Source organism: Mobula birostris, chromosome 27 (assembly GCF_030028105.1).
Source record: "Mobula birostris isolate sMobBir1 chromosome 27, sMobBir1.hap1, whole genome shotgun sequence".
Classification (NCBI taxonomy): domain Eukaryota; kingdom Metazoa; phylum Chordata; class Chondrichthyes; order Myliobatiformes; family Myliobatidae; genus Mobula; species Mobula birostris.
The window spans coordinates 4,538,481-4,551,597 of record NC_092396.1 but is presented as its reverse complement, the minus strand read 5'-3'; the positions used below and the strand labels follow the sequence as shown (position 1 = coordinate 4,551,597).

At 46.8% G+C, this 13,117-nt stretch overlaps 1 protein-coding gene across 4 annotated transcripts in view; it reads left to right on the top strand.

Annotated features, from left to right (window-relative positions):
• The window catches only part of agrn (agrin), a 546,801-nt gene that overhangs the window by 241,466 nt on the left and 292,218 nt on the right, over nucleotides 1–13,117 (top strand). Inside the window, exon 1 of one of the 4 annotated variants that reach the window (XM_072245170.1) lies at nucleotides 10,282–11,715. The exons of the other annotated variants lie outside the window; for them this stretch is intronic. Within the exon in view, the coding sequence (XP_072101271.1) occupies nucleotides 11,550–11,715 (166 nt within the window). The 5' untranslated portion in view covers nucleotides 10,282–11,549. Of the gene's footprint in view, nucleotides 1–10,281; nucleotides 11,716–13,117 lie in introns of those variants that run through there. 4 annotated transcript variants of the gene reach the window in all.

Sequence of the window (13,117 nt, the reverse complement as noted above, 5' to 3'; positions counted from 1 at the left end):
CAAGGACAGATTCTACCCCCCATTAGTAAACTAATGCCAAATGAGTGATTGGTACTTTAATTTTGAGCCCCTCAAGGCACAAACTGCGGATCCCCACTCTCTCTCTTCTGTCTTAAGCCTGTCACCCCTACTGGGGCATAGACCATCATAGCAGCTTGCCAGAGTCCTCTATCCTGGGCCAGTCTTCCAAGGTATAGCCCATGGAAGGTCCTTCCTCTCCCACCGATGGGGTCCTTGGAGCTTCTGTTGGTGTTTCTGTAGCTCTGGATGTGCCACAGGACAAGGCTGTGAGCCCTATGTCCAACTCTCCTCCTTTTGCAGCCGGGCTTGAGACCATCTATGGTGGGGTTGCAAAGTTGACATGAGCTGTGACTGTGTTGAGGTCTCGTACGACAGTGGTGCTGTTTAGGAACTAGAATGTTGTTTAGATGTGGTGATGAGGGGAAGGAGAGAGGAGGAAAGAAAACAGAGAGCATTACATTACTGTATGCTTCTGTTGGCAATAATTGAAGAGCCTGGCTGTCTTAGGGTAACACGGTGATATAACTGTAGAGCTGGTGTAAGTGACTTGAATTCTGTCATGACCTCGGGTGCTGACTGTGTGCAGTCTGCGTGCTCTCCCTGTGACCATGTGGGTTTCCACTGAATGCTCAAGTTCTCAAAGACAATCTTATGACCCTAGTTGGTAAATCAGAATCGGAATCACTGATATGTAATGAAATTTGTTGTTTTGCAGCAACCGTACAGTGCAATACATCTGGAGCGTCACGGTAGTGTAGTGGTTAGCGCAACACTATTACAGCTTGGGGTGTCAGAGTTCAGAGTTCAGTTCCAGTGTCATCTTTAAGGAGGCTGTATGTCCTGCCCGTGGTATGTGTGGGTTTCCTCCGGGTGCTCCGGTTTCCTCCCACAGTACAAAGATGTACCAGTTAGTAGGTCAGTCGGTCACTGTAAATTGTCTTGTGATTCAGCTAGGCGGCACAGATCAAAGGGCCTATTCTGTGCTGTATCTCATTCAATTGATACATGAATACTACAAGTTACATCAGAAATATGAAACAATAAGTGAGTAATGCAAAAAGAGACCAAAATCGTGAGGTAATGTTTATAGGTTCTTGGACTGTTCTGAAATCTGATGACAGAGGAGAAAAAGCTGTTCCTAAAACATTAGGGCAATTCGGGCTCCTGTACTTCCTCTCCAATTGTAGACATGAGAAAAGGGCTTGGTCAGAATGGCGAGGGTCTTTAATGATGGCTGCTGCCTTCTTGAGGCATTGCTTTTTGAAGATGTCCTCGATGGTAGGGAAGGTGTTCTGATCATGATGGAACTGACTGAGTCCACAACCCTCTGCAGCTTTTTTCCGATCATGTTCAGTGGCCCCACCAGTCGGTGATGCCAGCAGTTAGAATACTCTCCACAGTACATCTATAGACATTTTTGAGTGGCTTTGGTGAGATAACAGATCTCCTCAAACTCCTGGGTTCCTGACCAAAAAGGTTGGAACCCTTGTTCTAATGACATTTTGCTGTTGGCATGCCTTCTTTGTAATTGCTCATGTAAATTGCCCCTCGTGTGTGGGTGAGAGGCAGAAACTAGAGGGGAATTGATGAAGACATGGGGACGGTCAAATGGGCTTAGGGGTTGCTGTAAATCAATGTTTAGAGGTTGGTGTGGACTCATGGGGCTGAAAGACTTCGTTATGTGTCATAAGACCCTACGATGTGAGATGATCCAACTTTTCGTTTGGTTTGGTTTGGTTTGAGTCCTGTCCGAGTGATTTCATTTGTTAACATTGCTTTGAAATGGATATGTCTCCTTTCCCAGTCCGGCCTATTTATGGACTTAAATGGATTTCAAGATCGGCTTTATTTAAATGTACACCGAAACATGACTGTACAGTGAAATGCGTTCTTTGTGACAATGACCAGCACAGTCTGACATTGTGCAAGTGTTGTATGTTTCTAGCACCAGCATTGCCTGCTCACAGCTCACTAACCCAAACCCTAACCATATGTTTTTGGAATGTGGGAGGAAATCGGAGCACCTGGAACAAACCCACACAGTCACAGTGAAAACATAGAAACTCCACAGACAATTGAAACCTAATTCTACATGTCAGACCCAAAGAGGCCATAAGAAATAGGGGCAGAATTAGGCCATTCAGCCCATCGAGTCTGCTCCGCTATTCAATCATGGCTGATTTATTATTCTTCTTCACCCCATTTTCCTGCCTTCTCCCTGTAACCTTTGGACACCATGACTCATTGAGAACCTATCAATCTCCACTTTAAATATACCTAATGTCTTGGCCTCCACAGCCGTCTCTGGCATTGAATTCCATAGATGCACTGAGGTGCTTGAAAAATGAGAGTTATACGTTTTGCTTGCCACATCACAAAAAATGAATAAATATAAAAATAGGCCAATTAAATTCCCACTCGTTCCCACTTTAATTATATTTGCGCTGCATCGTGGAGTGGTGTGTTTTGTGCTCATAGGGACAGGATGAGACTGCCGCTGTATCTCTGTAGATCCTTACAGGTGACATTCAGAGGAAACTTTAGTCTCATAGGTGTGAGCTGAATTCAAACAGAGGCTGGAAAAAAGACGCCTTTCGAAACCTAGGGACACTTTATGCTACTTTACAATAACATGCATTAACAATTGCGTTTACTGGTCTACTGTGCACGTGGCAGCTATTTTTTTTGCTCAACAAGATCCCACAAAGAGGGACTTTCCAAAACCCTGACAAAAGATGAAAGTGAAAAGAATTTGCTGGTGCTGGAAGGCTGAAGTAATAAAGTATATGTTCTTGCAGTAAAACACATAGCAGATCAGGCAGAGACTGGGGAGAGAAACTAACGAGTTAGATCTACAATCCCCTGTTCATGTCAAGGGATCTTTCATAGCCAGCACAATGGGAAATTGGGGTCTTTGTTTTAATGTTCAAAAGGACAGCCCCTCTTAAATTCAGCAACCCCATTTCTCCCCCAAAAGGCCTGACATTTAGCTTTCTAGAGCTCAAAGGCACGCTGATTGTCTTTGTTATGCTCAATTCGGGATCAGCGGTGAGATATTATAGGGTGCAAAGTAACCTTAAATCATTAATCAGTTTTTTTCAGTCGTCAAGGGAACATAAGCCATACTTATCTAAAGAAATGTCCACTCTAACACAGCTTGTGACATGGTCCAGTGGTGAAACCCCTCCTGTAAGCTGTGGAGTGGTTGTGTTTGCTCCTAATTATACTTGTTCTAGGGGAAGTGATACCTCACCCTTTGCATGAACAAGTTCTTCCCCACAGGTTGCCCCGGCAGGGTTCAGCGAGACAAGCGAGTTTTGCGATATATACCACTACCGTGATAGACGGGCACCGCAGTGGCGAAGCAATCAGCACGACGATACTACAGCTCGGGGCGTTGGGGTTCAGAGTTCAATCCCAGCATCCTCTGTGAGGAGTTTGTATATCCTGCCTGTGGCCGCGTGGGTTTCCTCTGGGTGCTCCGGTTTCCTCCCACAGTCCAAACGTGTGTCAGATAGGTTACTTGGTCATTGTAAATTCTGTCCTGGGATTAGGTTAGGGTTACATCAGGGTTGTTGGGGGTTGCTGGGGCAGTACTACTTGAAGGTCTGAAACAGCCTATTCAGCACTGTATGAGGAAATAAATAGACATACTGTAGTAAATTTAGCATAGTGTGTCTGGCTGTGTTTCACAATCTGTGTTTCAAAATGTCTCCATGAGCTCAGCTACCCCTCACTCAGGTCACTTAGCTGCTGCTCAGAAAGTTTGCTCCTTGTTTAGTTTAACATTTTATCCAACCATACAGCCTCACAGTATCTCTCCCTTCAGCCAAACCACAGACGCTGTAAGTAACTTACCACCTAGAATTTCTTTGTACATCTTGGGAGCAGCTTCTTCCTCTCACCCTCAGATCTCTGAATGGTCCATGAACTTGCAAATGCCAGCCCATTACAAAACAGCCCCCCCCCCCGATCTACGTTGGGTCTCACCAGTGTAGAAGAGGCCACACCGGGAGCACTGGATACATTGTGAACACAAGAGATTCTGCGGATGCTGGAAATCCAGAGCAAAACACACACACACACACACACACAATGCTGGAGGAACTCAGCAGGCCAGGCAGCATCAATGAGGTTGAATCAACAGTCAACGTTTCAGGCCAAGGCCTGTCTTCAGGTCTGAAAGGAAGAGGGCAAGAAGCCAGAGTAGGAAGGTGGGGGGAGCAGGAGTAAAGCTGGTGAGACCAGGTGAGGGGGAAGGTAGAAGAGGAGGGTGAAATGAGAAGCTGTTCCAAGTGGCCATATGTATCATCTATAAAGTCAACAATGACACTCAATCTTCAGCCGCTATGGGATGCCAGAAGTGCTTGTTCCTGACAGCGGCACTCAATTCAGTTCAGAGCAGTTTGCTGCAGTCTTCCAGAACAGTGGAATTATTCACATCCAGTTACCTCCATATCATCCACAGTCCGATGGCCAAGGAGAGACGTTTGCAGCTATCTTCAAATGGCCCCTTCTGAAATCAAGAGGAAAAGGAGCATCAGCCAAGGCCCTTCACACATTTCTGCTGACATGGAATTACAGCGCACTCGGGCCTCGAGGGGAAGGCACCAGCTGAAGTGCTTTTGGGGAGAAGACTGTACACAGTGTTGGATGCAATGTTGTCACAGTGTCCAACATCCACATCATCAGATGGTCAAGTGCACAAAGGCAGCCAGCCGCACCTTGGCTGACTGGTGAACGCTTTCTCGCCTGGAGCTGCAGTGTGGGCCAGACAGAATTACAATGGGCAAGACCCCTGGCTACCAGGTAGACTGTCAAACAAATGGGGAGGTACTTTACGTCAACCAGTTATGACCACGTACTCCCGAAGACACAATAAGTTTGTTGGACAGATGATCAAACACAACCTGGACCTTTGTCTCCTTCTGGACCAGAGAGTAGTGGATATATGGAATGCTCTGCCCCAGAAGGCTGTGGAGGCCAAGTCTCTGGATGCTTTCAAAAAAGAGATGGATAGAGCTCTTAAAGATAGTGGAATCAAATGTTATGGGGATAGGCAGGAACTGGATACTGATAGTGGATGATCAGCCATGATCACAGTAAATGGCGGTGCTGGCTCGAAGGGCCGAATGGCCTACTCCTGCACCTATTGTCTATTGTCAAACCATCCAGCAGGGCCCGCACAAGCAACATCACAACAAAAAAGTGTAAGTTACGCCAACCAGTTGTGACCACGTACTCCCAAAGACACAACAAGTTTGTTGGCCAGATCATCAAACACATTCTGGACCTTTGTCTCCTTCTGGAAGGGATCAATTTACCCTGACCAAACCACCCAGCAGGGCCAGCACAAGCAATATCACAACAAGAAAGTGGCAGTCTGCAACCATTAAGAAAGACTGATCTCCAGCACAAGCTGGTCATTCCAGTCCAAGTCAACTCTCGGCTCAAGTCCTACAGATAATCATCTTTGAGTGGGAGGTGTTTGTGGCTAGCTGAAACAACCAACACCTATCCCAGGCTGACTTTCACTAATTGGTTGTGGTTCCAATCAACATCTTGAATGTTCTTGGGTAAACCATTTAAATATTCGTGCTCTGAGAGGTACAGTTGGGTTTTTAGATTTTGTAGTTGCGTGGTTTTACTGAATAAAGGAATATTTCAAGTTCCGGCATTGTCCTGTCTCCTGGCTTTGGGTCTCATCAGTAGTTCTAGGTGAGCAAACACAACACTCGTACTTTTTTTGCACTATTGATTTATTTTAACTTATAGTAATTTTTATGTGCATCTACACTGCTGCCATGAAACAACAAATTTCACGACATATGCCAGTGATAATAAACCTGATTCAGATTTGTGTAATTTGATTGTCTTCCATAAATAAACCATATGTTGTATGCTTTGAATATGAGTATCTTTGCATGGATCTGTTGAGAATCCCACCATCATTTACCTTAAAAAAGTGATGGATTTGAACAGTTATGACACCTCCGGTATGCCTTACAGCCGCCCAGTGCTGAAACCGTGAAGTTGAATTCATGGACAGACTGCGCAGCTCGCAGTTAGAATTAGCATTCTGACTGATTGCATCACTGTCTGGTACAGAGAGGCCAATGCACAGGATCTGAAGAACCTGCAAAAAGTTATAAACTCAGTGTTGATGACATCTACAATAGGCGATGCCTCAAAAAGACGGCATATGTGTTATTCAGGTCCTCCATCATCCAGGACGTGCCCTCTTCTCATTGCTACCATCTAGGAGGGGTTACAGGAGCCTGAAGACACATGCTCAATGATTTAGGAATAACTTTTCCCCAATGCCATGGGATTTCTGAATGGACAATGAACCCATGTGCACTACCTCACTTGTTTTTTTTTTGCCCTCTTTTTGCACTACTTATTTCATATAAATTCTTTATATTTATTTATGTATGTATGTAATTTATAGCTTTTTATTGTGCATTGTAATGTACTGTTGCTGCAAAGCAATATATTTCAGGATATATGTATGAGAGTGATGTGAAAGTGCATTCTGATTCTGATTCAATGCTAACAGATGATATGCATTTAGGACTGACTGGAATTGGTGCCTTTGTGATCCCTGTGGTACTCATAATGCTTGCTCACCCTTTTAGCAGATTGCGGTGCTGCTCGGTAATTAAACATATGGAGCTGGTGGCACTTTTGGGGTTTTGACCTATTTAATGCAGCTTTTTTTGGGCTTTCCTGGTGTTTGAAAACTGACACCTGCTGAGCACACCGCCCTGTTCCGCCCCAGGGTCACAGGCCGTAGATGCATCTGGAGGTGTTTTACATCTCCTGCCCTGGCTGTCAGATGCCTGACCTCTGCTAACCTTACAGCGTTATCACCACTCTTAATGGACCAGTGAATGCTGCTCTGCCTGGAGCTGCAAATTGGAATCAGAGCAAAAATCCAAGGATGCTGGCTTGAAATTTCAAGATGCCGCCGTCCTTGTCTGTATAAGACAGAACTGATTACAAGTTGCACCTAGGGGGAAAGATTTTTTATACTGTTCAGAATCAGAATCAGGTTTAATATCACTGACCTATATCATGAAATTTGTTGTTTTGTGGCAGTGGTACCAGGCAAGTGCAATAAATAATAATTATAATAAACTGCAAATTACAGTGAGAATAGTAGTGACAAAAGGGAAAAAATAGTGAGGTAGTGTACATGGGTTCATTGTCCATTCAGAAATCTTTTGGTGGAGGGGAAGAAGCTGTTGAGTGTGTGTACTGTAACCCATGGATCTACCTTCAGATTGATGGGAAAAGCATTTTGCATATCCCCAGTCACCCTGGGATTAGATGTTCATTTTGACTCTGCTGCTGTCAGACAAATTAATGCAATCACGTTGCCATTGTTGCGCCTGGGGGGGGGGGTTCAGGGAAGTGAGGTGTATTGTGGCTGCAGAACAACAAGTTTCACGACAGTGGATGGTATGTTAATTGGTCTGTTGGGTGTAATTGGGTGTCACGGGTCCTTGGGCCAGAAGGACCTATTCCAAAATAAAGCAAAGGCAGCCATGGCCACCAGACACAAACACGACACCTGACTCATCCAGGCCATTCTGACAATATTTTCCAAACTTACGGGAGCCTCACGGGTGGGTGGGAGGGAGGAGTGAACCGGGCTTGTTTGCTGTTGTTTCATCGTCACTCGGTATGCTCTGCTTGGTTATGTTCTGTGTTGTTCTGCCGAGCGTTGTGGGCGCCGGAATGTGTGACGACACTTGCAGGCTGCCCCCAGCACAACCTTGGGTGGGTTGAGTGTTAACACGAGTGATATATTTCACTGTACATCTGATAACTAAATCTGAATATGAAACCTGTGCCCCTGACTAGGTTCCATGCACTAAGTTTAGACCATAAGACCATAATTAGGCCATTCAGCCCATTAATTTTGCTCTGCCATTCGATCATGGCTGGTTACTTCCCCTCTCAACCCCATTCTCCTGCCTTCTCCATGTAACCTTTGATGCCCTGATGAATCAAGAACCTATCAAATATAGCTTGCTAGAAATATATAACATTATGATGTGCACATGTCACAATGTGCACTGGCAATGTCAGAACCCAAGTGCAGAGGGAAGACAGACTCCAATGCAGAGATGGCGACCAGAGTTTATTCCAAAGAATTCCAACAAAACATCGATTGCTTGGCTGAGCAACCGATGTAGCATTCTCAAAGCTAGAACGCTGTGATTAGAACTAATCAGGCGTCTGCTTAAATAATAAGGAATGCCTGTTCCTCCCCCATTCCCCAGACATACCGATTGTTAGGTTAATTGGTCATTGTAAACAGTCCTGTGATTAGACTAGAGTTAAATTGGGAGATGGCTCGAAGGGGGCCTGTTCTGCTCTGTATCTCAATATACAAATAAATCAATGGAAATTTAAAAATCACCTTTTTATTGGAGTGACACAGCAGCCTAGCGATTAGCACACCACTTTATAATACCAGTGATCCATGTTCAATTCCCGCCACTGTCTGTAAGGAGTTTGTACGTTCTCCTCTTGACTATGTGTAGTTTCTCCGGAAGACGTACTGGGTGGTAGGTTAACTGGTCATTGTAAATTGCCCGATAATTAGTCTAGGGTTAGATTGGGGGTACCGCTGGACAGCACGACTCGAAGAGCCGAGAGGGGCCTGTTCCACAATGAGTGAATAACTTTAAACAAGTTCAAACAGAAAGCACCAGGAGACCGCATTACAAGAGCGAGTCACTGGGGAAAAACACAAGAAACTCTAAACAATTAATGGCCCTCGTCAAACAACAATTAACCAATTCTGGTGCTCTAAAAATCTCGCAGCCCAATGCTCTCTGGCTCCCACACCGGCCTGGAGAACTCATTATAGCACGGATATAGTTGATTGAAAAATTCCCCCAGTGAAAATCTACTTCCCCGTGGTGGGGATATTAAAGAGGGCACAGACTTAAAGTAAGTGGAAGGAGTTTTAAAGTTCGAAGTTAATTTATTATGCCCTCGGCCTAAACATGTCTTTCCATTTTCTTTACCCATCTAAATCTCTCTTAAATCTCCAGTGCATTTACTCTACCGTCAAGCAGCACATTCCAGATTTCCACCACTGTGTGTAAACAACTTGCCCCACAAATTTCCTTTGAAAAAACCTCCTGTCACATTAAATACATGCCCTGGTATTAGGTATTTCAACTCTGGGGAAAAGATACAGTCTGTCTACCCCTATCTGTGCCTCTCATAATCTTATAGACCTCTATCAGATCTCCCCTCAGCCCCTGCACCCCAGAGAAAACAACCCAAGGTGGTCCAGTCCGTTGTTACAGCACATGCCCTCTCATCCAGATAACATTCTGGTAAACACGAGATGCTGCAGACGCCGGACGGCCAGAGCAACGCGCACACAATGCTGGAGGAACTCTGCGGGTCAGGCAGCATCCATGGTGGGGGAATAAACGTCCCACATTCTAGGCAAGGACTGGAAAAGAAGGCTTCAGACTGAAAACGTGGTGGGAGGGGAAGGAGGATTAGCTAGAAGGTGCAGGTGAAGCCTGGTAGGTGGAAAAGGTAAAAGGCTGGAGAAAGATTTTGATGGGAGGGGAGAGTAGACGGGAGAAAGGGAAGGGGGTCAGGGGGTCACCAAGGGAAGTGATAGGCAGGTGAGGAGAAGAGGTGAGATGCCTGTGTGGGCAATAGAAGAATGGGGGGGGGGGAAGAAGAAACCTCCTCTGCGCCCTCTCCGAAACCTCGACATCCGTCCTATAATGGTGCGTCGAGAACTGTACTGTATGCCGTTCTCCCGAAACCATCTCCACTTAGGGCGAGTGAGTGTTGAATTTGTCACGCCAGGGCTCCGTCTCCGGGGACCCGGCATACAATAGACAGTCTCCTCGGGGAAATCTATCTCCAGCACCGCTGCCTTGCAAACCATGGAAACAATACAATAGAGAGAGAAAAACTCCCTCTGAAATAACAGGGCGACCGATGATATATTCAAGCACAAGGCAATTCTCCGCAAAGTGTTGTCAGATATTTTCTTTCATTCATAGCTGTTATTTTAGAAAGTGTCAGACATTTCAAAGGGTTCGTGTCAGCGCGTCGCCGCACCTGGGGTAGCCAGGTTTTGACAGCCTACGGAATAAATTCTACGGCAGAATTCCGGGGTTGTTGCCGGCCGGCGGAGGGACAGTCCCAGCGCCTGTCTGAAACCTTGCTCCGTGGTGCCCTCGACCCTCTCTGCGGCGAATGGGAGCGGGGTTCGAAGCCGCGCCTCGCGTTTTGTTCGCGCGGGACCGAAGGATAAAATTGTTAACTGGCTCCTCGGCCGCTGGAACTCCGGGCGCTGGAACTTGGGAGAGGCGCTTTGGCTGACCGACCCAATCCCGCCACGCCGGTTCGTGCGGATCTCGCTTCTCCCGGCTCGGTGCGTGAAGCCACCCCGGTCGGTTGCGTCGCATCCCGACCGTCCTTCCTCGCCCGAAGCCGCCTTTGTCTAGGCGCCGGGAGAAAGAAGGGCGGCTGCTTTTGTCTTATCGAGCTGTGTGGTCTGCGATCGAGGTTGGTTTCACTGCCCGGGAAGACCGAGGGAAATAGAAAGGTGCAGGACTCCCGCACAAACGCACCGGGAACGCCTTCTCCCCAGGTACGGGGAAAAATAAACTTCCGAAATCTTCACTGCAGCCGGATGCTAGATACCGAGGACCCTGCATTCTCCGGGATTTGGGGGTCTTCTTGAGCGAAGGGTGAGGGTGCGTGTGACTGAGATTCTCGATGGAGTGGAACTTGCCCCACGCCCTTGTGTCCCGGAGTCCCGTGACGGAGCGACCGAGAGGAGGAGGAGGGGGGGGTGACCTGTATGCGTGAATTACATTTATTGCAGAATCGCCCACGGTGCCTTTTGCCAGCAGGAAGCCCCCGGCACGTTGGGAGGGAACAATCCATCGCACGTTGGACGCCGGGCGATAAAAATCCCTCACAGCCCCAGTTTCGGAGTGGTATCTTTGGCTGAGGCAGACTCTTCACAATCTGGCCAGAGATTTCAGTGAACGCAGACGGAGCAGGGGATCGATTCACTTCGGTGTAGGAGTTTGAAACCGGCGGCAAAGACGGTATCATTTCCCGGCGAGCTAAGTGCCCATCCGTGGGATCTTTGAGCATCTTGGAGTCAGGGACGGAAGGGGTTGCTGTGGACTCTATTCGGGGTCTCCTGTTATTATGGGGGAACGCCCCTCTCCCTCTAGAATGAGTCTCCCAATATTATGAAGACTTGGGGGATTATTTCTACGCGACTCCCACCCAATTTTAAGGAAATGGAGATAATCTCGCAAATAGCACTGGCGTGACCTAGAGGGAACTAAAACGAGCTGGAGCTGGAAGATGTTTGTAGAGCGGTGGCCGCTTTGTGACGGTCTGCTGTCGCTACTGGAAGGAGAACTCGTTTGAAGCGTGTGTCTTTTTTTCCCCACTTGCCCCTGGGAATCGAGGAGGCTGCCGTTCTCCTCCACGGGCGGAGCAGCGGTGGGATGACGGGCAGTCGGTACCCGGGCCCGGCCGCTCACCGGAGCGGCAGGATGTACCAGCAAAAAGTGTCGCTGGTGGTGCGTTACTTCATGATCCCGTGTAACATCTGCCTGATCCTGTTGGCCTCGACCACCCTGGGCTTTGCCGTCCTCCTCTTCCTCAACAACTGTAGGTTGGCAGATTCCAGTCTAGCAAAGATAGTTCACTCGCGAGCGCGGAATTCAGTCCCGAGATTGAGATATATATAATTTACTTTTCATAACGGAATTATTCAGCTTGCAGTTTTATTTCCTGTAGCTGCACAGAGAAACTTTCCTTTATTCCTTTCCATAGATGCTGCCTAACCTGCTGAATTCCTCCAGCATTTTATGTGTGTTGCTTTGGATTTCCAGCAAGCGCAGAATCGCTGGAATTTATTTTAATTGCCTGGTTTCCTTTCAAGTGTATCAGAATCAGATTTATTATCACTGGCATATATCGTGAAATCTGTTGATCTGCGGCAACACTACAATGCAGGACATTCAAATATTATCATAAGTTATAGTAAGAAATATATTAAAAAGTAGTGCAAAAAGACAGCAAAATAGTTCATGGAGCGTTCAGAAATCTGATGCTGGAGGGGAAGAAGCTGTTCCTAAATTACTGAGTGTGTGTCTTCAGGCTCCTGTACCTCCTCCCCGACATAGCAATGAGAAGAGGGCATGTCCTGGGTGATGGGGGTCCTTAATGAGGCATCGGCTTTTGAAGGCGTCCTGGATGCTGAGGAGGCTGGTGCCTATGATGGAGCTGGCTGAGTTTACAACTTTATGCAGCCTTTTCCCATCCCGTACAGTGGCCTGACCATATCAGACAAGGACGCAACCAGTCAGAATGCTCTCCACGGTACTTTCCTGGGATGGCAGGACTTTCATATGATGAAAGACTGTATTGACTAGGCTTATACTCCCTGGAATTTAGAAGATTGAGGGGGGATCTTATTGAAACGTATAAAATTCTAAAGGGATTGGACAGGCTAGATGCAGGAAGATTGTTCCTGATGCTGGGGAAGTCCAGAACGAGGGGTCACAGTTTGAGGATAAAGGGGAAGCCTTTTAGGACCGAGATGAGGAAAAACTTCTTCACACAGAGAGTGGTGAATCTGTGGAATTCTCTGCCACAGGAAACAGTTGAGGCCAGTTCATTGGCTGTATTTAAGAGGGAGTTAGATATGGCCCTTGTGGCTAAAGGGATCAGGGTATGGAGAGAAGGCAGATGCAGGGTTCTGAGTTGGATGATCAGCCATGATCATACTGAATGGTGGTGCAGGCTTGAAGGGCCGAATTGCCTACTCCTGCACCTATTTTCTATGTTTCTATGTACATGGCGTCTTTGGTGATGTAGCAAATCTCAAACTCCCAATGAAATATAGTTGCTACAGTGCATCCTCATAACTGCATCAATACATTGGGCCCAGGACAGGTCCGCAGAGATGTTGACACTCAGGAAGTTAAAGCTGCTCATCTTTTCCACTGCTGATCCCTTGATGAGAACTGGTGTGTTTTCCCTTGGTTTCCCCTTCCTGAGGTCCACA